The sequence below is a fragment of the Adiantum capillus-veneris genome, chromosome 25, assembly GCF_014529385.1.
Source record: "Adiantum capillus-veneris isolate H3 chromosome 25, ASM1452938v2, whole genome shotgun sequence".
Lineage (NCBI taxonomy): Eukaryota > Viridiplantae > Streptophyta > Polypodiopsida > Polypodiales > Pteridaceae > Adiantum > Adiantum capillus-veneris.
This window is the reverse complement of record NC_140955.1, coordinates 76,358,255-76,382,450: the sequence shown is the minus strand read 5'-3', so window position 1 is coordinate 76,382,450 and position 24,196 is coordinate 76,358,255. Positions and strand designations below refer to the sequence as shown.

Genomic DNA, 24,196 nt, shown 5'->3' with positions numbered 1-24,196 from the left:
ATCGGCCAGCAGGATGCACATATCTCTCTCCCTCGTTTCCACACACTCATCCACACCCACCCTATCTCGCTCACTGTCTCCCTCCCTCTCTCCCCATCACCCGCTCTCTCTCCATCTCCCACTCACGCTCTCTCTCTCTCTCTCTCTCTCTCTCTCTCTCTCTCTCTCTCTCTCTCTCTTCATTATTTACTCTCACACACACACACACACTACCTCTCTCTCTCTCTCTCTCTCTCTCTCTCTCTTCTCTCTCTCTCTCTCTCTCTCTCTCTCTCTCTCTCTCTCTCTCTCTCACCTTCGCTCACTCACGCTCTCTCTCCCTCTCTCATCTCTGTGTAGCCGAGCCAGCAAATAAAAAATAAATAAAGTCTCTCATTCACTCTCGTTCCCACACACATACTTGTCGACACACACACACACACAACCCGATATACATACCCACACACACTCCCATGGTCTCTCTCACCCATATACTATTACACCCACAGCCACACGTTTTGTGTACACACAACACGTACATATACGCACGCATAAGCACATATGCACAAACACGTAAAGCGAAGAAGAAAACGAACGCCACACCATCAAAAAAAGGAGAAAGACGACCAAAAGCACGCGAAAGCAAAAACAAATCAAAGATTGACACCGAAGGCATGCCTCGGCCGGCCTTGAAAGTGATGAACGTGTGGCATCTCGGCATCGACAAAACACCGGTGACGGCAGAAGTATACTCCATCCCTGTTCTACGACTTTCCCCCATCAGCAACACCCTTGTAAAAAATCCCTAAACTAAGTTACCCTAAGTCTAGCTATGGCTAACACTTGTAAATTCACCTACCCCTACCCCACTCCCTATGTCTCATTACCTCTCTCTACTCTCTTCACCTTCTCTCTCCTACTCAATAAAATAAGAAGAGGCTCCACTAGATCACATCCCGCAATCACATGGCACACTCACACTCTCTCTCACCCCACTTGTAAGAGAGGTCACCACCCCAAAATCCTATATAAGGAGGGTGAGCTCTCCACTCAAGGGAGCGGGGAGAACACCAATACAGAGAAGCACAAACATCACCATAGCCATTATGCTCACACTACACAAGCATGATAAACAAGTGGTAGTTTTGGGAAGGTTGGCACTCTAAGCATATGGAATTAGCAGCACTTGATGCTAGCACCATGGAATATGGGTTTAGGCACACATCTAGCTCATGAGAAATCTATTGATTAGCCCAAGCCGCATCTTGAAGGTCAAGTAGCTTGTAATCTTGCTACGGAACTACATCAATAGAAAGGACCTCTTCGCCATCAAGACCTGTGTATTGGTGTTGCATCGTGTGGTAGAAGTCGGGTGTAACCATTCACCCCCCTGGGTGACAATTTCTTCTCTAGGGAAGCTCTTGGGTCTGGTTTTCATATCTAACCTTCCATGACAATGGTCCAAAAATCCAACGGTCATGATTTAAGGCGACTCCTAGGTGTGGGTGGTATGGTTGAACATCCATTTGGGATTTCTCATTGTAGGGAATGATAAGAAAAGGGGCTCTCTCTCTCTCTCTCTCTCTCTCTCTCTCTCTCTCTCTCTCTCTCTCTCTCTCTCTCTCATAGTCAGGATTCAGAAGAATGTGGTTTGGGTGTGTTGTGCTAGAGTGACAAATCCGAGGCTATGATATGCGTCCTAGCCACGCTTATGCTAAGTGGTGCCCCTTAGAGCTATAGGATAGCACACCTTAGGTGCTACCCCCCCCCCGAGATGATGCTTGGGGATTTCAAGCTATGTGTGGTGTAGAGGCCACCCCAATTGGCACGTCATTTTCGACAATCATTTTCTTGGTGCCCCCCACGGAGGATCCTTTCATGAAACCCTTCAATTTACAAGACTGAAAACCCTAACCTTTTGTGGATGGATGAATGGTTAGCAAGGTTTGCTAATTGGACAAAAGAAGATGAAGAGCTCTAAGCACAGTTGGACGAACTTGGCATCTCCATCGAGGCTCGAGTGCCAGGCGTAACGGTGATAGATTTGCAATGGGAAAGACAAGCAGCATGTCAGACTCCGTGGATATACATAGCCAGTGTGCCAAGGAGAAGAAGGAGGAAGTCGAGGCCATGTCCGCAACCTATGACCAACCCACAACAACAAGATGGAGGGAGCTCAGCACAGTAGAGAGTCAACACTATTCTACTTCAAGAATTGGGTAACTCAAGACACCGAGGTAATTATCACAGTCAGTTTCCAAGTCGCACTTGATTTTCTAGCACAGATAACGGAAGCACATGCTCACACTCTCACTAGAGAGAATAGGGATATACTAAGTATGTTTCAGGAAAGGACACCACTCTCTCCCCCAAGTTTTGACAACGACTAAGTACCTCTAAGCTTCACATGAGTCAGTACAACAACCTCAAGGTAGATCACACATTCCAATATGAGTACGATCAATCAAGGTAATACTGGATTGGAAGGCTCACTACCAGTACATCATCGACACTATGCTGGGAGGGGAGTGCTTCTTTGAGGTTCTAGCATCAGATCATCCATTTGTCCTACCTTTGGTACAAGGCAATGTACCTTTTGAGATTTTAATCTATGCTCTAGTATAGAAAGGGTATACACGCCTTCTTGTAAGAAAAAAGAAATTAAAAATATTTTGGTTGTAAGCTTAGCAGTGTATCTTTCTAGCTCTCTCTCTTAGTAATCATGGCAAGTGTAGCATTTCCAACATTTAAAGGAAAGAAGGGGGAGGATTTGGTAGCAGATTTCTTAGATGACTTTGAAGTATCATGTGTAGTAAGCAACAAAGACACATATGAGTCCTGGGTTACAATCTTTAAGCATCTCATGAAGCTAGAGAAGCTGTGGGACAAGCTGAGAGACTTGAAGCACGAGGGTCTTTTAGAGTATGCCACCTATGAGTCCAAGTTTGTGGATTTGTGGGAACGGTGAGTTGAGTCACTGGCAAGACGAGAAGCTGCACCCGATTTCTTCAAAAAAGATCGGTTCACGCATGGCTTATGGCCATCGCTCAAGGAGAAGGTGAAAGGTAGATTCCCGGCTACGTATGAGCTAGTCGTGGAGATTGCTCATCTTAAGGACAAGAAGCTGTGGATGAAAGCCAAAGAAAACGAGTCAACAGAAGCAGGAACATCACGTCAATCGCCAACCATGACAACAACCACTCCACCTCCACCACCACTGGCTCCTAGGATAAGAATTGACCAACAAGATATGTTGGCCCACATTACTAATCAACTACAGAATTTGTATGTCCACTTGATACAGCAAGGAAGGAATCAGGAGAGAGAACAAGACCGGGGAAGAGCATGATGACAAAATTGGGAGTATCACTACAATAGTGGAGAAGATGGTCATGGTATGTATTACTGCCCCCAACCGCGATAACCCTATAATAGAGAAGGTCGGAGGAACCAACTGTCACCCACTAGAGAGAGAGCACCTCCACCCCGAGCACCAACCCCACCAACACAAATTATACGTCCACCCCATGTACCACCACAAGCACCCATTCCACCTCTTCCACTAGCACCACCACCTGATCGTCACCTCTTCCTGTGGCACCACCACCTGATCGCATTGTAAGCATCATAAGCTTAGAGGAGAAAGGAAAGGCTGTAGTAGTGGATCCACCCAGAGCAAAGGAGAAAGACAAGGGTAAGGTGAAAAGCGACCTTTGTAGAACCATTTGAAACCATGACTATAAAGAGAGCTAGGAAAGAGAAAACTGCACAAGCTGATAATGAGAGAAGCATGAAGGGAGAGACTAGCAAAAGGCCGTCAAGGCCACGATAAAAAATAGGCATCACCGACTTTCAATTAGGGGAGAGTTCGAGGCCCTATGATCTAACATTGGATGTGGCAGAGCAAGGACCAAATATTACATGGCCACAACTGCTACATCTCGCACCAAAGTTAAGGCGAAAATGGTCTGAAATGGTAAGTACAAGGTGCTCCAAAGCAAAGGTGACAGGAGCAATTTCAGGTTGCAACATGGTTGACATCCTTCTAGTCATTGACGTCAACATAAAGGGTAAGAGGGTTGGAAACACCTACATTGATGGTGGCGCACAAATCTGTGTGATGAGTGAATCTATGATGCTTCGGCTAGCGCTTGAGGTTGGCCGGCCTTCTCCATGCAAGGCAAAGATGGCAAACAACACAAAAGTAAAATGTGCGGGTGTTGTAAGTGCCGTGAAGGTAAAAGCCTTCAACACTGAGGTAGACATAGATATTTTTGTGATGCCATCTAAGGGGGAGGGCTATCCATTGATCTTGGGAAGACCATGGTTGATGGCCATGAAGGCAAAGCACGACTGGGGCACTGGTCTTCTACGCATGACTGGCAAGAAGGGGGAAACAATCTACTACGACATGAGGACCGGCAAGCAGAGACAAATGGACCTAGAGACATTAGCAGATGGAACCACTAGTGAGTCTTCCACTTCTGAGGAGGAGACCACTTCCACCAATGATAGCAGCAGTTTCATCGATATGATGGGCATTATCATGAGGGATCAAGCACGACTGGCGACCCGTCACTAGAAGGTCGAAGCAATAGAGAGGAAAATAAATCACCTGGCCTAGGAGAGGGTAGGTTGAAAAGTATGTTGTCTATGGAATTAACAAGTGAAGAGAAGGATAATTTTTTGCAAATGTTGATGGGATTCCTTGGCCTTTTCATTGACAACTATGAAAGAATCACAGGTATTACAGCAGTGAAGCATCACATTAAGTTGAAGGAAGGGGTAAAGCTGGCCAGTCGTGCAGAAACTACGACTGCTGGGGGTCATACAAGAAAAGGCACTCCTTACCGAGGTAAGGAAGCTATTGGAAGCAGGGTTCATTTATCCTGTGGATAACTCAAAGTGGGTGTCACCCGTAGTGGTAACGCCTAAGAAGAATGGTAAGTGGAGGGTCTGAGTCGCCTACAAACCACTAAATGCAACGACAAAGAAGTACCATTTCCCTCTCACTTTCTTGGATGAAATTCTAAATAAAGTAACTGGTTTTGAATGCTACACAGTGTGTGACGGGTGTTTTGGCTATTTTCAAATACACATAGCCTTTAAAGATCAACTAAAAACCACTTTCATTACACCATGAGTTTGTTTTGCTTATAGAGTTATGCCATTTGATGTCACAAATGCACCTGCCACATTCCAGAGATATGTCACATATGTCTTTCAAGTGTTCTTTGGAACATCCATAAGAGTTCATTGGTGATTTTTGTATATATAGCCCTCGCATCTCACACTTAGAAAAAGTGGTTGAGGGTTTAGCAAGGCTGCAAAGCCTAGGAGGGCAGTTAAATGTAGACAAGTGCCACATTGAAGTAGAGTCATTCTCTTAGGCCATGAAATTTCAACTGAAGGTATCAATGCCAATCCAAGTAATGTATCCGCACTCATTGCACTACCTTCACCAACAACCACACGTCAACTAGTCTCTTTTCTACAAAAGATGAGGTACTTGAGTAGATTCATATATCTACTATCACAACTTGTTCCACCACTGTAATAGCTCACACAAGGATCGACTTTTACATGGGACGAGGAGAGAGAGCATCACTACAACAAGGTAAAGGAGGTCTTAGCCACCCTACCAACTATCTCACCGCATAAGTGGGGCGAAAAGTTCTATGTCACCTCAAGTGTGGGGGATGACTCCTTGGGGGCAGTGATACTCCAGAAGGATGCAACGACATCTTTCATGAGGCCAATCTGCTTCTCCAGTCGCATGATGACAGCGGCAGAGAAAGATTTCACCCATGTGGAACACCTAGTCCTTGCTCTTAGATTTGCAACTACAAAGTTTCGATCATATTTGTTGCCTAGGAAATTTGTAATCTTAACCATGGATGAAATGTTCCCCTATATGGTACAACACAAGGATGTTTCTGATAGGATTACTAAATGGCTAATTCGTTTGCAAGAATTTGACTACACAGTACAGGTGGAAAGCACGACAAGGGCAAGCTTGGGGGGACTCATGACCTACCAACACTTTGAGAAAAAGGTAAAGCAATCTAAACGGGAGGGAACTCAACCACTTCCAGAGCCAACGGTGATAGAAAGAGCACACTCTATCTACTTTGATGGAGCCTACAAGTGAGCATCTGACAAAGTAGCTACAGACATAGTGGTCTTTGATTACAAAGATATTGAGGTATTTTCGCTTGGCCATTTGTTAGAATCACATTCTAATAATGAAGCTGAGTATGCAGCACTAGCCAAGGGGTTACAATGGTGCGTCTCACAAGGGGTAAAGCACCTTAATGTATTTGGGGATGCTCTACTTTTGGTAAGGCAAGGAAATGGAGCCTGGACGTGTAAGAATCCTAGCTTGAGGACTCACTTAAGCTGTGTAAAAACTTTGTTGGGAAAGTTTGAAGCAGTTCAACTACACCACATCCCAAGGGCTCAAAACCATGAAGCCGACGCCTTAGCAAGCAAAAGACTGTAGGAAATGGTAGTTGGGGCTATAAAGCTAAAGCTCCCTCTATTTCAAGGTAGTGACGCCTTACCCGACATAATGCATTTCTTGAAAACTGGGGAATGTCCACCAGATCTGATAAAAGGGCAAAAGCAATGGCTCACCAGGAAGGCCACAAGGTATCGACTTATCAATGACAGTCTGTATTGTAAGGGTAAGGACCAAGTACTCAGGAAAGGTCCCTCTCTCTCATGAAATTACTAAAATAATTTCCAGTTGTCATGATGGTGTTTGTGGCGGTCATTTTTCCCTAGACATAACAAGCAAGAAAATCTTGCAGGCTAGTTTTGTATGGCCTAGCCTCAATCGTGATCTACGTGTAAGACATGTAAGTTGTGTCAACGAGCCGGCACCAGGTCACTCATGCCTGAATCACAGACACCTATCCTTTCATATGGGCCATTTGAAAAATGGGGTATAGATGCCATAGGACCATTTCCTAGGGCCAACTCCGGAAAGTTCTATATCATCATGGGAGTCGACTATATGACTAGATAGGCAAAAGCTACAACCACAACTAGGATCGCAGATATGGAGGTAGCCAAGTTTTTCTATAAACGCATCTATTGCATGTTTGGCACACCATTAGAAATCATCTCTGATAGAGGGTCAGGTTTCAGAACAGACTTTGTAGGAGAATTAATGCAAAAACTAGGCATTACAAGGAGGCACTCCACACCATATGACCCTCAATGTAATGGCCTAATTGAAAAAGTGAATGAAATGATTTGTAAAATCATCACCAAGCAGGTTAACAATCATCCTGGGGATTAGGATAAGTATCTACTCCCAGCTTTGTGGGCCTATCGTACCTCATACCGAACATCTTTGTGGTTCACCCCATATCATTTGGTATCTGATAAGGAGGCAGTCTTACCTATTGAGGTGCAACTAGCAAGTCTCAGAATAATGGCAAGCCAATTTCAACGACCCAACATGCATTTGAAAGATCAAACCCTCGACTTGGAACGACTATAGCTGGATAGAGAAGAAGCAATCAACCATTATACGACACAGGCAGAACACAGGCGCCTTAGTTTCAATCAACATCTTCGGCGCACAAAGATTTAAAGAAGGGCATGTTGGTGCTCCGCTATGACAATCGCTTCAACACATGCAAAGATAAGAAGTTCCTACTCCAATGGGAAGGTCCTTTCATCATCAGGAAGAAAGATGCCAATGGGAGTTACCAACTCATGGAAGCGAGAGTCAATGGATGGAGGCTTAAACCCTATTTTCTACGATTTGATCAAGCTCCACCTAACGAATGAGTTAGAGTCATAAATGCCCCTAACCTTTAGGGGGAGGGCTAATGACACGGGGTTAGCCGCACTGCCCTCTAGCTCACCCGGAGACTAATGATGGCTGACTTTGACAAGCCGCCGTGGCCGTGGGAACGAACCCCATTCGGGAAGCTTCAAATCAATAATTTTTTTTATAAAAAATGTTTTTTCAATTAAAATTGCCGCCAACCCATCTCCCCTCCTCAGGCACGTGCAGTGGACCGTCCCCCCCCCCCCCCCCCTCCCCTCTCCCCTGGCACCACCCTTCCCCCCCTCTCCTCCATTATCTCCTTCTCCCTGTCGCTCTCTCTTCCCCAACATGGCGCTCAGTCTCTCTCTCTCATCCATTACCACAAGTGGCAGATTTCCTTCTCTCTCTTATTCGTCACCCATCAATAGAGGGGCCGTCATGAGTAGCCGGAATCTCTCTCTCTCTCTCTCTCTCTCTCTCTCTCTCTCTCTCTCTCTCTCTCTCTCTCTCTCTCTCTCTCTCTCTCTCTCTCTCTCTCTCTCTCTCTCTCTCTCTCTCTCTCCACACCCATACACACTCCCTCTCACTCATGCCCGCTCTCCGTCTCCCTATCTCTGTATTGGCAGTAGGGCGCAAATATCTCTCTCTCGTTTTCACACACTCATCCACACCCACACACACCCACAATATCTCGCTCATTGTCTCCCTCCCTTTCTCCCCATCACCCGCTCTCTCTCCATCTCTCTCTCTCTCTCTCTCTCTCTCTCTCTCTCTCTCTCTCTCTCTCTCTCTCTCTCTCTCGTTCAGCCCACCCAGGATACAAAGAACAAGTCTCTCTCTCGTTCATTATTTACTCACACACACACACACACTCTCTCTCTCTCCCCCTCTCCCTCCCCCCCCCCCCCCCCCCCTCTCTCTCTCTCTCTCTCTCTCTCTCTCTCTCTCTCTCTCTCTCTCTCTCGTTCTCTGTGTAGCCGAGCCAGCAAATAAAAAAAATAAAATCTCTCATTCACTCTCGTTCCCACACACATACTTCCCGACACACACACAGAGACACACATACAACCCCATATACATACCCACACACACTCCCTGGGTCTCTCTCACCCATATACTATAAACACACACACCCACATGCTTTGTGCACACACAACACGTACATACATGCACACATAAGCACATACGCACAAATGTAAAGCAATGAAAAAAACTAACGCCACACCATCGACAAAAGGAGAAAGACAACCAAAAGCACGTGAAAGCAACAACAAATCAAAGATTGACGTCGAAGGCATGCCCAGGCCGGCCTTGAAAGTGACGGATGTGTGCATCTTGGGCATTGGCAAAACACCGGTGAGACGGCAGAAGCATACTCCATCCCTCTTCTACTACTTTCCCCCATCAGCAACACCCTTGTATAAAAGCCCTAACTAAGTTACCCTAAGTCTAGCTATGGCTAACACTTGTAAATTCACCTACCCCTACCCCACTCCCTATGTCTCATTCCCTCTCTCTACTCTCTTCACCTTCTCTCTCCTACTCAATAAAATAAGAAGAGGCTCCACTAGAGCACATCCCGCAATCACATGGCACACTCACACTCTCTCTCATCCCACTTGTAAGAGAGGTCACCACCCCAAAATCCTATATAAGGAGGGTGAGCTCTCCACTCAAGGGAGAGGGGAGAATACCAATACAGAGAAGCACAACATCACCATAGCCATTATGCACACACTACACAAGCATGATAGAAAGTGGTATATTTGGGAAGGTTGGCACTCTAAGCATATGGAGTTAGGAGAACTTGATGCTAGCACCATGGAATATGGGTTTAGGCACACATCTAGCTCATGAGAAATCTCTTAATTAGCCCAAGCCGCATCTTGAAGCTCAAGTAGCTTGTAATCTTGCTGCGGAACTACATCAATAGAAAGGACCTCTTCGCCATCAAGACCTGTGTATTGATGTTTCGTCGTGTGGTAGAAGTCGGGTGTAAGCATTCGCCCCCCTGGGTGACAACTTCTTCTCTAGGGAAGCTCTTGGGTCTGGTTTTCATATCTAACCTTCCATGACGATGGTCCAAAAATCCAACGGTCACGATTCAAGGCGACTCCTAGGTGTGGGTGGTATGGTTGTGCATCCATTTGGGGTTTCTCATAGTAGGGAATGATAAGAAAAGGGCAATCTCTCTCTCTCTCTCTCTCTCCACACACACACTCTCTCTCCCATAGTCAGGATTTAGAAGAATGTGGTTTGGGTGTGGTGTGCTAGAGTGACAAATTCGAGGCTATGATACGCGTCCTAGTCGCACTTATGCTTGTTATAGGATAGCACACCTTAGGTGCTACCCCCCTCCCCCCGAGATGATGCTTGGGGATTTCAGGCTATGTGTGGCGTAGAGGCCACTCCACCTGGCACGTCATTTCCGACAATCACTCTAATGATTTTTGGAAATGATGGGTTTGATTTGGGAGAGGATGACTTTATGAGTCCAACCTGAAGGTTTGTTGTTGCTTGTGTGAATAAATTTGAGCACTTTTATCATACCCATTAACTCCTTACTTATCCTAGTTCTTTGTAGCTGGTTGATGTGAACTACCAACTTTATGCTCAAGAATGGTGTGCTTACACCAAGTGTGCCTTCAAAAGTGGTAGCACTTTCATCTATGGAAACATGAGGGCTAAATTGGGTGAGTGGTGGTAAAATGCTTGGGGGTTTCATTGTTTAACGAGAGGATGTCATCAAAGTACCGAAAGGGGAACCTGAGTTGTTGTAGGTGAAGTTGGAGCTGGGGATCTTTTAGGCAAGAGTCGATGTAGTTGTATTCTAATGCATGAAGGTAAAGATTACACCAAATCGGGGAACATGCAAGTCCCATAGGGATGCCATTGACTTACCGATATAGTCTTGCATTGCATTGAATGTACATATAATCTATCGACCAAGAATTAAGCTCCATAGCTTAAAATTTACTTAAAGAGAGGTTGTTCTTGTATGACTCATGTGACCAGGTTCTACACATACATCTATTGGGGAATCTTTTAAAATATATGGAAGGTCCTTGTTGGTCAAAGGCATATCTAAGTAAATTGTTGATAATGGTGCTTAGGCCTATGCATCCATGATGTGGACTATTTTCCTACCATTTCTTTATATCAGCCAAGAAGACTGAGGTAACTTGATCAAGTAGGTTGAGGATAACCTCATATAGGGAACCTACTACTCACCAGGACTGTAGCTTTATATTGAAACACAAAAGAGCTTTTTGATTTAGTAGATGAGCTCTATGTTTTCGATATGAGATACAAGTTTTTAGTATGCATCCTTATAGGAGTGAAGCTTCACTAAAATAGCAATAAGACCCACATGTGATCCATCTAAAGTTTTTTTGTGAGCCTTGTAAATAGCCATGAAATAAGGGAGAGGAAAATGGTTTTTAGCTTGAAACTTAATCAAGAAGGATTGAATCTCCTATAGAGTGGCGGGGGTAGATTTATCACTAGAGAGGAAATCATTTTGTTCTAACCTCTTCCAGGCCTCTTGAATCATAAAGGAAGGGCAAATGAATACAAGGTTGTTAGTTGCTTTGTCTAAGAAAGTAATAAAATGTTTGCTTTTTAGTTTATCAATGTGAGGCTCAATGGGGGTTATCATATTGGTGGAGACTTTTGTTGGGAGAAAAGTATCACAATACTCCCAAAAGTGACTTCTTACTTGATTCTCATGCAAATGAGGTGGCAAGATCAGGCAGCCTTCCCTTATGATTTTTAAAAGACAAAACCATAGTTCATTGGTGGCAATATGTCTACATAAGGTTTGAGTGGGAATATGATTGAGTCCCTTCATAAGTGTGGCTCTTATAAGATTATTGTCAAGAAGCATGAGATAAAAAAACTAAACATGTTTAAAGTATGGGTGATAACTGGGTATTGATTCAATACAATGACATATAGGTACAATAGGGCAAGTTAAAACATCCTTAGCATTGCATACCATAAGCTTGAAGGGGTCCAAAAAAGACCAAGCAAAACATAGGTTGTCCCATATTTCATTAGTTTTGATGTTAAGTCCATACAAAAATAACGCATAAAAGGTTTGAATAGACCTCAAGTCCATGAAAGCATTTTGATAAGTTAGATGAAAGATAATGCGGCTCCTAGGTGGTTGAGTTTGGGAGAGTAATCTTTGACCAATTTCATCCTTGACGATATCCATCAACCATTCAAAAGTACAATATATTTTTAGCACTAGGGGTACAACTAGGTGTAATTGCAGAGCGGTGTAGCAGAGATAATGTGTCGTGCCCTCTAAAGTGGGTGCTCCTCAATGCAATGTGCGTGGTATCTCACTCCGTAGAATGTAAACACTGAAGCCAAAGAAAAACAGAGCAAGAACAACAAAGCAACAACAGTACGATTTAGTAGAACCCAAACATGAACAGCACAAACATCGACAAACTCAAAAGAAATCGATACAGACTTTAGCATGGCATCACACTCAGCTCTAGCTCAGATTTCATAGGTACAATGGGGGTGTCGAGGCACAACTATGCAAGGATGGTGCAGATGTGCTGTGTACAACTCCAGATGAGAGACTCTAGATGACTGACCACACAAAAGTAGATGATGATGCGTACCCACCATTGGAACCAACGACTCATATGTATCTCCTAAAGAGCCACGAATAGCTGACAGATATCCCAATCTAGCTAAGCATATCTCCTAACTGAGGTGGTGGCGATCTGCTACGGCGTCCATTGAACCACTATCCGTAACACTTGCCACGTGTTAGTGCCCAGGCAAGAGTCTGCCCAGTGTGAATTCAAGCTCAGTTGCAACTAACTGCTTGTCCCATGCCAGTGACACCGTAGCCTTGCTAAAGACCACTCACCATCCCGGTGAGATAGAACAATGAAACTAGAGAGAATAGTGGAACACCAAGAAAACGCAGTACACTCTGACTGAAGAAGGTGATGTTTGGAGAAGATTTTGAGTTCCTATGAGGAAGTACCAATGAAGCAATGCCGATATTTGCAAGATATGTTGAAGAAGTAATGACCCTGGCTCAATGAGGTAAGCTGACCAGAAAGTAGAAACTAAAAATTGCCAAGATGAACAAATCCCACATAGCTAGTGTAAATGCAGCCAATCTTGAAATCCATTGGTTTGAGGGGCTGCAGTAGCCATTCAACCTATGAAAATCTCTTGATTTTTTTAAGGCAATGGTCAAAATCTAACTTGAATGCGGAGGTGGGTGAGGGCTAGGGAAGAGGGGAAGGGTGGGTAGGGGTGAGGGGTTGGGGTAGATAGGGGTGAGAGGAGAGGGGATAGGGGGGCGAGAGGGGTCTAGATAGGGGCGAGGGGAGGGGGTAGGGCCAAGAGGCAGTAGGTAGGGGCGAGTAGAGTAGAAAGGGAGAGGGGTAGTAGGTAGGGGGAGTAGGAGTAGAGAGGGGCAAGGCCAAGTAGGTAGGGGCGAGTAGGAGTAGAGAGGGGCGAGTAGGAGTAGGTAGGGACGAGTAGGAGTAGAAAGGGGTGAGGGTAGTAGGTAGGGGTGAGACCAGGTAGGTAGGGGGCGAGGTGGGAGGGAGGGGGTGGGTAGGGGCGAGGGCAATTTAGAGGTGGTGGATAAGGGCGAGGGGGTGTTTGGAGGGGCGAGTGTGTCTATATAGGGGCCAGGGCAAGGGAGAGGTGGATAGGGGCGAGGGGGTGTGGAGCGGGGCGAAGGGATGTGGAGAGGGGCTGGATAGGAAACAACATAAGAAACAACAAACAAGAGCAAGAGAGACATACACAATGAGAACATAGCAGATACCATGACTTGAGTTGTTATAGTGGCAACACTGATAGCGACAACGAGCTTCCTCCTATTGCGCTCCTTTGCGAGGTTACCAAATGTAAATGCTTTTAGTAAAGGGCTAACTAAGCAATCAACCCCTGTGACTTCTACACTAGTTGATGGCTCAAGTGGTTAGTTGGGCTTAGTTACGGTAGGAACACAGGAAAAGGGTGGGACCTCAGGCGAAGGGTCAATAGATAGTCCATAACAAGGCTTAGACTTGGTAGCTTCCAACCACTCTAACAGATCTTTGTTTGACCCTTCAGATGTAGTAGGCTATTCTTGTTTAGGGTTGGTTTCCATTGCCAAAGAAACTTGTTGCACAAAGGGATCCATGCCTCCTTCTAGGCGAATGGGTTGCATTAGAGAGCTAGGAGTATGTATCCACATGGCGTCGTTTCCCCAATCATGAAGTGCTTTAGTGTGTCGTAGCCATGGTCTACCAATGAGCAAGGGAAATCCGCCCTCAACCTGGGGAAAACAAACCACAATAAAATCCAAGTTAAACGTAAAGTCCTGTACCTGCACAGGCACTTTGTCCACTATGCCCATTGGGTAGACTGTCTGTTGGTCGGCCAATGTAAATGTTCAGGGAGTAGGGTGAGTAGGCTGTAGACCTAGAGCTAACATAGTGAGCGCAGGCATTAGATTGATGCCAGATCCACCATCCACTATCACTCCTGAGAAGTGCCACCCCAAGACGGACACGGTGAGATGAGGGCTTCTATAATCAGTGAGGGGGCAGCGGGATGGGACATCATATAGAACTTTGATGGTTTTACTAGGAGGTGCTCGCCACTAGGTCCTGCTCCGGGATAAAGTGATTGAATAACTGCAAGGGTGTCACTCCTAAAACTCGCATCTAGCCTCATCATGTCATAGACGGACACTTGTTGGAAGGTGTTCTTCAAGATTGTCTCTGCTGTAAGCTTATCTTTTTCTACCAGTGGTTTCTCTGGTACCTTTGATCTTTTGTAGATTGAAAACCGCTTCCAAGAAGGATTCATCAATATCAAAGAGCAAAGGTTTGGATTCTTGCTTGTCACTACGTGATGGCTTGTCAACAACTGAAGGCAGGGTATCCACTGTGGTGAGAATGTGTGGAGGAGTTGAACTTGCTGGAATGCTAAGACCCAAAGCGACTCTCTGGGCCCGAGTGAGGACGCTCGTTGGCTCCTCTACCAACTGCAGCTTATTTTGAGGGGTAACCACATGGGTAGAAATGGGTGGCTGAGGAATGGTGCTAATTGCTATCAGATTGAGCTTGGGAAAGGTAAACTCATTCTGGCTTTGACTTGGGTTTGAAGCCGTGGATGCAAAAGTTTAGGGCAATCCTTACTAGAGCGATCCTTTGTTTCAAGGCAATGACAACAGGCAGGGGACCCTTCGGGCAAGGGGACATTTACTTTGGTAATGACCATATAACCTGCATCTGTAGCACAAAATGGGCCGATTCAATGGGCAAGTTGAAGGACGAGGTGGTCCCCTTGCTCCTGGTGCATGGAGTTGGAGGTGGAGGCATAGAAGCTTTGAGGTGATGAGGAAGCATGGGTATGATAAAAGCTCGGAGAGGGAAAAGTGCTCTGCATACCTTGCATTTGGATGGCCATAGGGGGAAACCATGTTGGATGTTGGTGTGAGCCCTTGTTGGAGAGAAGGACCAAGACTTAGTTGTATTTGTTTTGCAATCCCTTGAGGTAGTAGCAATCCTTGTCCTCATGTCCAGACTTTCCACAGAAGTGGCAGTAAACCCGAAGGGGGCGTTCATGTGGAGGGTGCCCTGGAGAGCAGCATGAGCTACACCAAACCATAGCCTTAGTCTCCTGCTGAGACTTGAGCTCTTCTAGCTCGCGCTTGATCTATTCCAATGCCTCGTGATTTGGAGGCTTCTCCTGTCTAAGAGAGAAGGACCTCTCCTCTTGAAGAGCTCGCTGTAACTTAGGGATTCCAGTTCCCTGTGTAAAGAAGTTAATGGATCAGAAGGACTTTCCAAAAACACTGAGGGGGTCTCTACTTGAGGGGAGTCGGTGAAAAGCTTCCTAGCTCCTTCTATCCTAGTAGCAGCCGCAACAAACTCCTCCACATCCAGAACCTTCTCTTGGAAGTCCCCTGGCCTCAAAGCTTCACAAAACTGTCGTCGTAACGTGGCTCAAGTTGTAAATTGGTTCTCTGCAAATTGATTGTACCATTTGTTGGCTAAGCCATCCAAGGTGGATGGAAAGAGTACTAAGTAGGCATCTTCTCTGTTGAGACCACGACCTCTGCAGAGAGAAACAAACCTTCGGGCATGGTCGTTAGCATCCTCTGTGGATTGAAAGTAGGAAACTTAATATTCACCTTAGCTAGAACACTTGAGAGCGCCTATATGGCTGTATGTGCAGGAGCTATTTGCAATGGAGCTTGTTGTAACACATGGGATGAGAAGTTTATTGATGGGGGTGACGGGGGAGGTGTAGAACTGTTTGAGGGGGAAGGTAGGGGTAATGGGGCTGATGGACTTCTGCTTGGCACGAAGGGTTGACAATTCCTGTGCTAGTACTTCAAAGGACTTAATAGTGGGTTTTGTCGCTCTTTTGATTGCCTTATATGTGTCATGCAGCAACCAAAAGCCCCCCAAGCTTTGAGCACAAAGACCTTTACTTCCTGACACTGGTCCACACTCCACTAGACCAGGACGATTGACTAGACCTCCTGGCTAGACCTGGATGAGAGAGGACTAGACCCAACCTAGAGACTACTAGATCAGGACGAGAGACTGAGATCAAGACGAGTGACTAGACCAAGCTGGAATACTCTAGTCTAGACCCACACAGGTGAGAGCTTAAATGAGCTAGCTTCTCGACCTGTAGACACAATGGAGTGAAACTTCAATTGAGGTCCCATCGGGAGTGCCAAAAATGAGAGCACCTGTAGAGCAGAGATAATGTGCCGTGCCCTCTATAGTGGGTGCTCCTCAGTGCAATGTGCGTGATATCTCACTCCACATCATGCAAACACTGAAGACAAAGAACAACAGAGCAACAACAGTACGACTCAGCAGAACCTGAACATGAACAACATGAACATGGACAAACTCAAAGAAACCGATACAGACTCTGGCATGGCAGCACACTCAGCTCCAGCCCAGATCTCATAGGTACAGTGGGCGTGTCGAGGCTCAACTGTGCAGGGATGGTGCAGACATCCTGTGTACAACTCCAGATGAGAGACTCTAGATGATTGAACACACAAAAGTAGATGATGATGCGTACCCACCACTGGAACCATCCACTCATATGTATCTCCTAAAGAGCCACCAACTGCTGGCAGATATCCCAATCCAGCTAAGCCTATCTCCTGACTGAGGTGGTGGTGATCTACCACGGCGTCCACTGGACCACTATCCGTAACACTTGCCACGTGTCAGTGCCAAGGTGAGAGTCTGCCCAGTGTGAACTCAAGCTCAACTGCAACTAACTGCTTGTCCCATGCCAGTGACACTATAGCCCTGCTACAAGCGGGTTCTAGAAGTAGATGTATGATTATGATTGAAGCAAGGGGTAGAGGGTGATTGTCTTGTAGCTTGTGCAACAGACCGGTTGATAGTGGAATGACTAGATGAAGACTCAGAAGGGGGAAATACAGGGTTCCACGTAGGTGTAGTAGGAGGTTGAGTCAAATACTGTGGGTTTTGACTTTTCTTTTGCTTTCCTCTACCCTGGTCTACTCGACCTCTTTTTCCATGCCAAGACTCCGAGCTAGACTCTTTGGTGGGTAATAGAATATTTTGAACATCCAAGGGAAATTGCTGGAATAGGATAGCTTGTTTGATAAATTTCTTTAGCCTCTCTTGGTATATAAAGTGAATGAGAAGCGCTTTTATTCCTTCTTGCCCTTCAGTTGAAACCCACTTCAAAAATTTGAGGGTGCTCTTCTTCTTAGCTGATTTGACTTTAAAAATCATTAGCCATCAAGCATGATCAAAGCATAGTACATTGCCATCACGACATTGGTCACCTTCGCCAATAACTTGCAGCCACATTTGATAAAAGGTCTGTGGATATTCCACATCTGTGTGGTGTACCTAGGATCTCGGCTAGAAGAAACTTCTCATTAATGGGAGATGGTAAAGCAAAGCCCCAAACCTTTTGATGGGTGTCTTACAACATGGGTTCTAGCCATCGGTGTGGGATGAAAGGGTCAGTGTAAGCTTCCTCAGGTTTAGAGACTTTATCCAGGAGAGCCCCTACAACAAAAAATTCCTCCTTTGTTCATCATCTTCAAGTTCACATTGTATGAGATTACTCATGGGGTTTGATGGTGGGGAAAAAGAAAACATAGGTGCCCCTTGCAACATATTTTTCCTCCTTTGTCTGATTTGGGGGTCATTCTGCAGTTTTTTGCCATGCATCTCGAGATCCCACAGGAAGAGAAGAAGATACATGAATCCCATAGGAAGGGGGTGGGATAGCCTCAAAACAGAAACAAATCAAATTGAGGCTCGCATCCTAACATCAAAGAATAATAAATTTTGGGAATCTTCACTCTCCAATGTTGCCACTTCTCCATCTTTTGTAAATCAATTTGGGAGGAGTTAGGATCAGGGGTAATCACCATTTCTTTACATGATTATTAGCTGCTTTGAATAGATCCTAATAAATCATCATATCGGAGCTTTGTGAGCTATGTGAGAGCAAAATAGAGTTCTTGTGCACCCACAAAAACCATAATATCAAGCCTCTCCATATGTTCTATAGTGGGGTGTCCAATCCCTTATAGTACCTAGTAATAGATCTTGTGCTTCCACTTTCTTGAGCCAGACCTGATTACATCCTTTTTGGATGTGGGAAATGACTCTGGGTTGTCCTTGCCATTGAAGAAATGGTGGGAGACATCGTCTACACAAACTTGACATATTGAGCATTTGCCATCACTAATTCCAATTTTGAGTGCCTTGTCACCACTCCATAGACCTTGGTGAATAATTAACCACTATAAAGGCTACAGACACTTAAACCTGTAAGTCCATTGCTTAGAACACCACTAAAGCCTTCCACTTCTTGTTAAGCTTTCTCTTCATTGACTCTTCCACTCCTCCTTTGGTTCTAAAACATGTTTCCTCACCCTTGTATTCCAGCTTTGAAGCACTTATGTGCTCTTCTACTAGGGAAGAACTTAACTGCCCAAACCAGGTCTTTGAAAACAACTGAAGAAGGTCGAACTATGATCAAGAGACAATTCTACTCGTTGGAGCATCGCTCCCGCGACAATGGAGCTTCGTCTGGGTCTTCAACATCTTCCTCCTCTGCTCATGACGGTGCTGCTTCCTCTTCTGCCGAAGATGAGCCAACCTCACCTGCCCTTGAGCAGCAAGAAGACGAGGTTTCCTCTCCGGGTAAGAGTTTTCTTTTCACTTCTGCATTAGAGTGAGGACGACTTCGTCCAAAGCTTCTAATTTTGCACACTTCCAAAGCTTCTAATTTTGGACACACACACACACACACACACACACACACACACACACACAGAGAGAGAGAGAGAGAGAGAGAGAGAGAGAGAGAGAGAGAGAGAGAGAGAGAGAGAGAGAGGAGGAGGAGGAGGAGAGTATTTTAACATCGTAGGAAACTATCCCAATAGACAATATTTGGCATGCACACAAATATGAGCTGCAAGAATGTTTTTTGATGAGTCTTCAAGTTGTTTTCTCCGTGCGTTTGGAAGTTTTGGCAAAGTTATTCTTGGTTATCATGACTATGTCCTGTTCAGGTATAGTTATGATGGATGGAAGGCATATTGATGAAAATTGATGTCGTGATCTGTAGTAATCTCAGCTGCTGATGAAGATAGGGACCGGAACAAAACTAGCAATCATGATCTGGCCACAGGTGTGCATATTTTCATATATATATTGGAGGGTCTTTTAGCTATTTCTTTGCATCTTTGTGCTTGAATGCCCAAGTTTTGAGTATAATTTGCACCGGAGGGCATGGAGTGCCATTTTCATTGAGCACATTGTAATGTTTCAACGTTTTGTATATATGGGTCCCATACATGTAGTTGGCACCCATCTATGGTTAAAGAGGATGGAAGATCTGTAGTATCTACATGGCGGTTGAATAGAGAGGATGGTTGGTGTGTGTGTGTGGTCACTGGTATGTGAATGATACTGTTAGATGTAAAAACTTTGGTTATACAAAAAAAATTAAAATTCCTTGGCTCAAATAGGTCGTCCTTTCCTAAACATGTGAATGTGGGATTTTTGCTTATTTATCCTGATATATGTAGCAGTTGGACATCTAATGATGAAAGGAAAGCTCACCTTTGAACCAGAAAAGGCTGAAGCTTCTGACAGTGGAATTATTGGCTTGACCCATATATACTCCAAGTGAACTCAAAATACCTTTCAGGAGCCGACTCACTCCATAACAAAGAGAAACCTTACAGTGATAAAGCAGACGCTTGGATGCTTCCAGATTGGGCATAACTTACCCCGATGTCCTTTACGCTCAGAAGACTCGGCATCTGAGAAACCCCTTACTAGGAAACCTCAACCTTGTTTAGGACTTGTACCCGAATTTTATGGTGTATCTGTCCATGACTAATAAGAATTGTGCAGAGCACAAGATCTGGCACTAACCCGCTCGTGGGTTTGGGCTTCTTCCCATAGTTACATGGGACGGCGGGTCGGGGTCGGGAACGGGGACAGGACGACAAAAGTCAGGAAACGAGGACGGGGTTGGAACGGCAAAAAAAAAAGAGAGTTTTTTTGGCATTTTTTGACCTACACACATGCCACACACATAGAGCATCACTTTGACCACAACTTTACACTAAATAGACCAAAGAACACGAGTCATATAGGCGGAAATGTGCTAATAAAACATCGATAATCGATGGATACAAAATGAGAAGTGCATGCCACAAGGGCTCAAGAGTCAAAAAGCCTAAAGGACTTAGGACAAGCGTGAGGCCTCAAGGATAACAAAAAGTACAAAGGGCTATGTAGTAGATAGAGTCGTAGACTCAAGAGTCTAGACTCGAGAGTCGAGTGATCAATGATCATCAACCTCAAGAAGTGCTCGCCTGCTGAATCTCCATATCGTCGTCGTAGTCGAGGTCGTTAGTGACGTATGAGGGCTCGGGAGGCTCGCATTGAGGCTCAAAGTCCTCCTCTAGCTCCTCCAAAAGAGTATCGGCCATAGATGGATTCTCTTGTGCCATCTCCCACTCAGTGAAGGGATCTGCCTTGTGTGTGACGCTCTTGGCAAGCATGCGCAAGTTAGCGCTCACAAACACCAAATCATTGGCCCTCTGGACCCCAAGGCGATTCCTCTTCTTGAGGCAATGTGGCTGGACACACTGCATAGTTGCTCCAAGCAACTAGTGGTACATGCTTGGCTAAGGACACGAACAGCCAAGCGCTGCAAATGTGGGCCATCTCCTCCATAGTCCTTCCACCACAAAACCGAGCCAATCTTGTTGTGATCAAGCTGTGCATCTACACATCCATAGGAGCCCTTCTTTTGCCTGTAGTTGAGTAGCTCGTCTCTAATCTTGCGCCTAATGTCACTGCTAGGCTCAAGGCGCTCCAATGCAAGCCGCCATCCTTTGCTCACCTCCTTGTCGGTCTCTTGACGCCTTCCTTGAAACTCAGGGTCAAGCACATAAGCTGCCGCATGAAGTGGAGAGTAGTATCCATTCCACCTCGACTCACACAAGCCATGAATCTCCGCATACTGAATAGGGTCAGGCACAAGCTTCTCAAGTGCCTCTATCATCCGATCCATGGCTTCGTAGACTTTGCCAATGCATGGCTGCAAGCCATCCACCACTCGAAGTAGGTGTAGAATAGGCTTGACCATGGCGTCAAAGGTCTTCACCTCCTCCCACCAAGCGGCGTCGTCGGCCCATTCTCGGCATTTCAATCCTGTTGCTGATGTAGACTCCGGCATGGCTTGAAACTCATCACTGAGAAAGAGGCCCCTTAAGGCTCCGCCACATGTAGACAAGCGGCCTAGCATAAGCCAATTGAATGCAAATCTTGTCTCTGAAAATTTGAGCAAGGACAAGTGGCTCCTCTATGAGAATTCATGGCGCACTTTTTGATGGTTGAGCACAAAGGAGACAATTCGAGAGGCGTCACCAATGGTGGGTGAAATCCATGACAAGTTCCCTATGTCCTTGAGGAGGTTATTGAGGCAATGCGCCATGCAAAATGTGACATGGATGCTGGGATACATGCCCTCAATGATAGCCTCGGCTGCCCTATTTGACGCCTCTCCATCTGCAACCATACAAAGGACATTCTCCGGGTCGGTGATCTCTATGGTGCTTGTCCACTCTGCAGCAAGCATCTCGGCGGCCTTGCCACTATCGGATGCATCATGTGACTCCACAAAGTACATCTCCCCCCGAGAGTAGGCCACCACCCCGTGGATGGACCGCTTGCGGGTGTCGCTCCATCCATCTACAAGGAGAGAGACGCCATTGGTCTCCCAGAAATCCTTTGTTGCTTGGGCCACTTGCTCCATGGCAAGCTTCTCTTTGTCAAGGAGGGTGGTGCGAAGCCTCTCCGATGAAGGTGGCACATAAGAGGAGCCATATTCCCCTATTTTCGTAACCATGGTTCGAAAGTATGGAGATCTATCCACACAAAATATAGCATGTTGTGTTAAAATGGAGAGTCGAGAGTCGAGAAGTTAGAACCCATTATGAATACAAAATGGAAGATTGCAATGTGCATAATACATATGCCAAGGGAAACTCACCGCGAAGCATGGAAGGCAATGTGGTCGTGGAAGAAGAATCGGGCAACCGACCTATCCACCTCTTCCTTCAATTTAGGATTCCAATTTTCGTTGAGAGTGCTTTGGTGATGCGGAACGGAAGAGGACGGTGTAGATGCATGGCTCTTGAAGCCTCGAGAGATGTCGTCAAGGTTGGCTTCCCTTTGCTCTCGCAGTGTCGCCGTGGCGGAGGGATCAACGGCAACAAAACGGCCCCTCTTGGCCGCTTCCGCGACCTCATACGCCGTGAGCTTCTCAAGAAGATCCAACCTCTTCTCGGGAGTTACTCGAGGGTAAAACTTCACCTCGTGACCGGGTTCATGAAGAAGATGGGCTCGCACTTTGTTTGAACCACCCGTTCTCTTGTATGGGCATAGCTTGCATGTCCATGGTCTTGCACCGCCACCTTTGCCATGCGTGCTAAAGTCGACTTCATCCCACCACGACCACGTTTGCACGGCGGGCCTCCTTCGAGAAGAACCGGCTTGAGAAATGGAGTTGGCTTGAGATGACATGATGGTGGAGAGACTCGAGAGAGTAGAGCTTAGAAGTTAGAGGAGTTAGGAGAGCTTGTGTGGAGAGAGTAGAGGAGAGCTTCAAAGTGGATAGAAGAGGGAGAGAGTGGAGACTCAAGGGTAAAGTGTAGAGCGTACGGGCCACGGTGCGTAGTCATGCTTGAGCCTTGAGCAATGAGGCTATGAGTAGAGAGGAGAGCTTGAGGGAATAAGAGGCCCAAGGGGGCTTTTATATCCTCGCAAGGGCCAAACCCCCCCAAAATATGAACGTTGAGCTGCAACTAGCCGTTTAAAATGGTCAAAAATTGCCATTTTTTACCCGTTGGAAGCTGCCCGTTCTCGGTCGTTCGGTCCATCCCCGGTCCGTTCGGTCCGTCCCCGACCGTCCTTGGTCCGGCAGCCTGCGACCCGTCCGTCCGGCCAGAATTCCGATCGTCCCAAGGCGTCCCTGGCCGTCCCTGGCCCGGTTACGGCCGTCCCCCAACCCTAGGGCCCGTTTCCCCCGTCCCCTGTAACTATGCTTCTTCCCTTTCTTGTCCTCTTTGTCCTTTGAGTCAGCTAGCCTCCTCCTCTGGGGACAACAAAATGACCAGGCTGCTCGCATATAAAGCATTTGTTCTCAGCCATTAAAGCCTTCTTTTCCTCAAACGACTTGCACACAAAAGGCTTCCTTTTTTGTTTCTTTGCTTGTCCCCAACAGATGAGTCCTTGGCTTTTCCTGTCTTTTCTGACCCCTGAGACGCTTCAATAGTCACTTTCGCAACGGGCTTCTTTGCCTATTTTTTCTTTTGTTGACCTCCTTTCATGTTGCCTTGAAACCCACTGTCCTTTTGTTATGTCCCACTCACAGGAGAGGTGATCCGGTCTTAGACACCGTCGGGATGGGGGGCTAAGGTCCGGGGTCCGGGTGGACGTACTGTGAACCCGGCCAATGTGGCCAACCACTATTATAAAAGGGAGGCAAAGGCCTCATTTGTAGTTATCCACTCCCATTGGCAGAGTGCCAGTGGTTAGCTTGTGAGGCTAGGAGTGCGCGAGGTCACCTCGAGGAGGTGAGGCTGGGTGGTATGGGACGCTCGGTCTTACAGGTGCAATCCTACGTCCTACCGGATGGTGGCTATGGCCGGGCGGTTCGTCCGATGTGTGTCTATAAGCGGTCTGTGTAGCTGGGAGATCCTCTCCCTCAATTCGTTTCATGGTATCAGAGCCGGCTTGGCTGCAGGAAGGACCGTGTGCACACCTATGGATTGGTATGAGTCGGTTATCTTTGATTTTGTCTAATTTTATGACTGATTGTTGAAATTGTTTGATT

General features: G+C 46.1%; 1 protein-coding gene across 4 annotated transcripts in view; it reads left to right on the top strand.

Moving 5' to 3' along the window:
• Positions 1–18,680: 18,680 nt before the first annotated feature.
• The window catches only part of LOC147425121 (uncharacterized), a 76,252-nt gene continuing 70,736 nt past the window's right edge, over positions 18,681–24,196 (top strand). For all 4 annotated transcript variants that reach the window (XR_015186454.1, XR_015186456.1, XR_015186455.1 and 1 more), the window contains exons 1-2: positions 18,681–18,978; positions 19,406–19,468. Coding sequence is in view for 1 of the 4 variants with exons in the window: in XM_086500419.1 (XP_086356545.1) it covers positions 18,696–18,978; positions 19,406–19,468 (346 nt within the window). In the remaining 3 variants the exon portion in view is untranslated. The remainder of the gene's footprint in view (positions 18,979–19,405; positions 19,469–24,196) is intronic.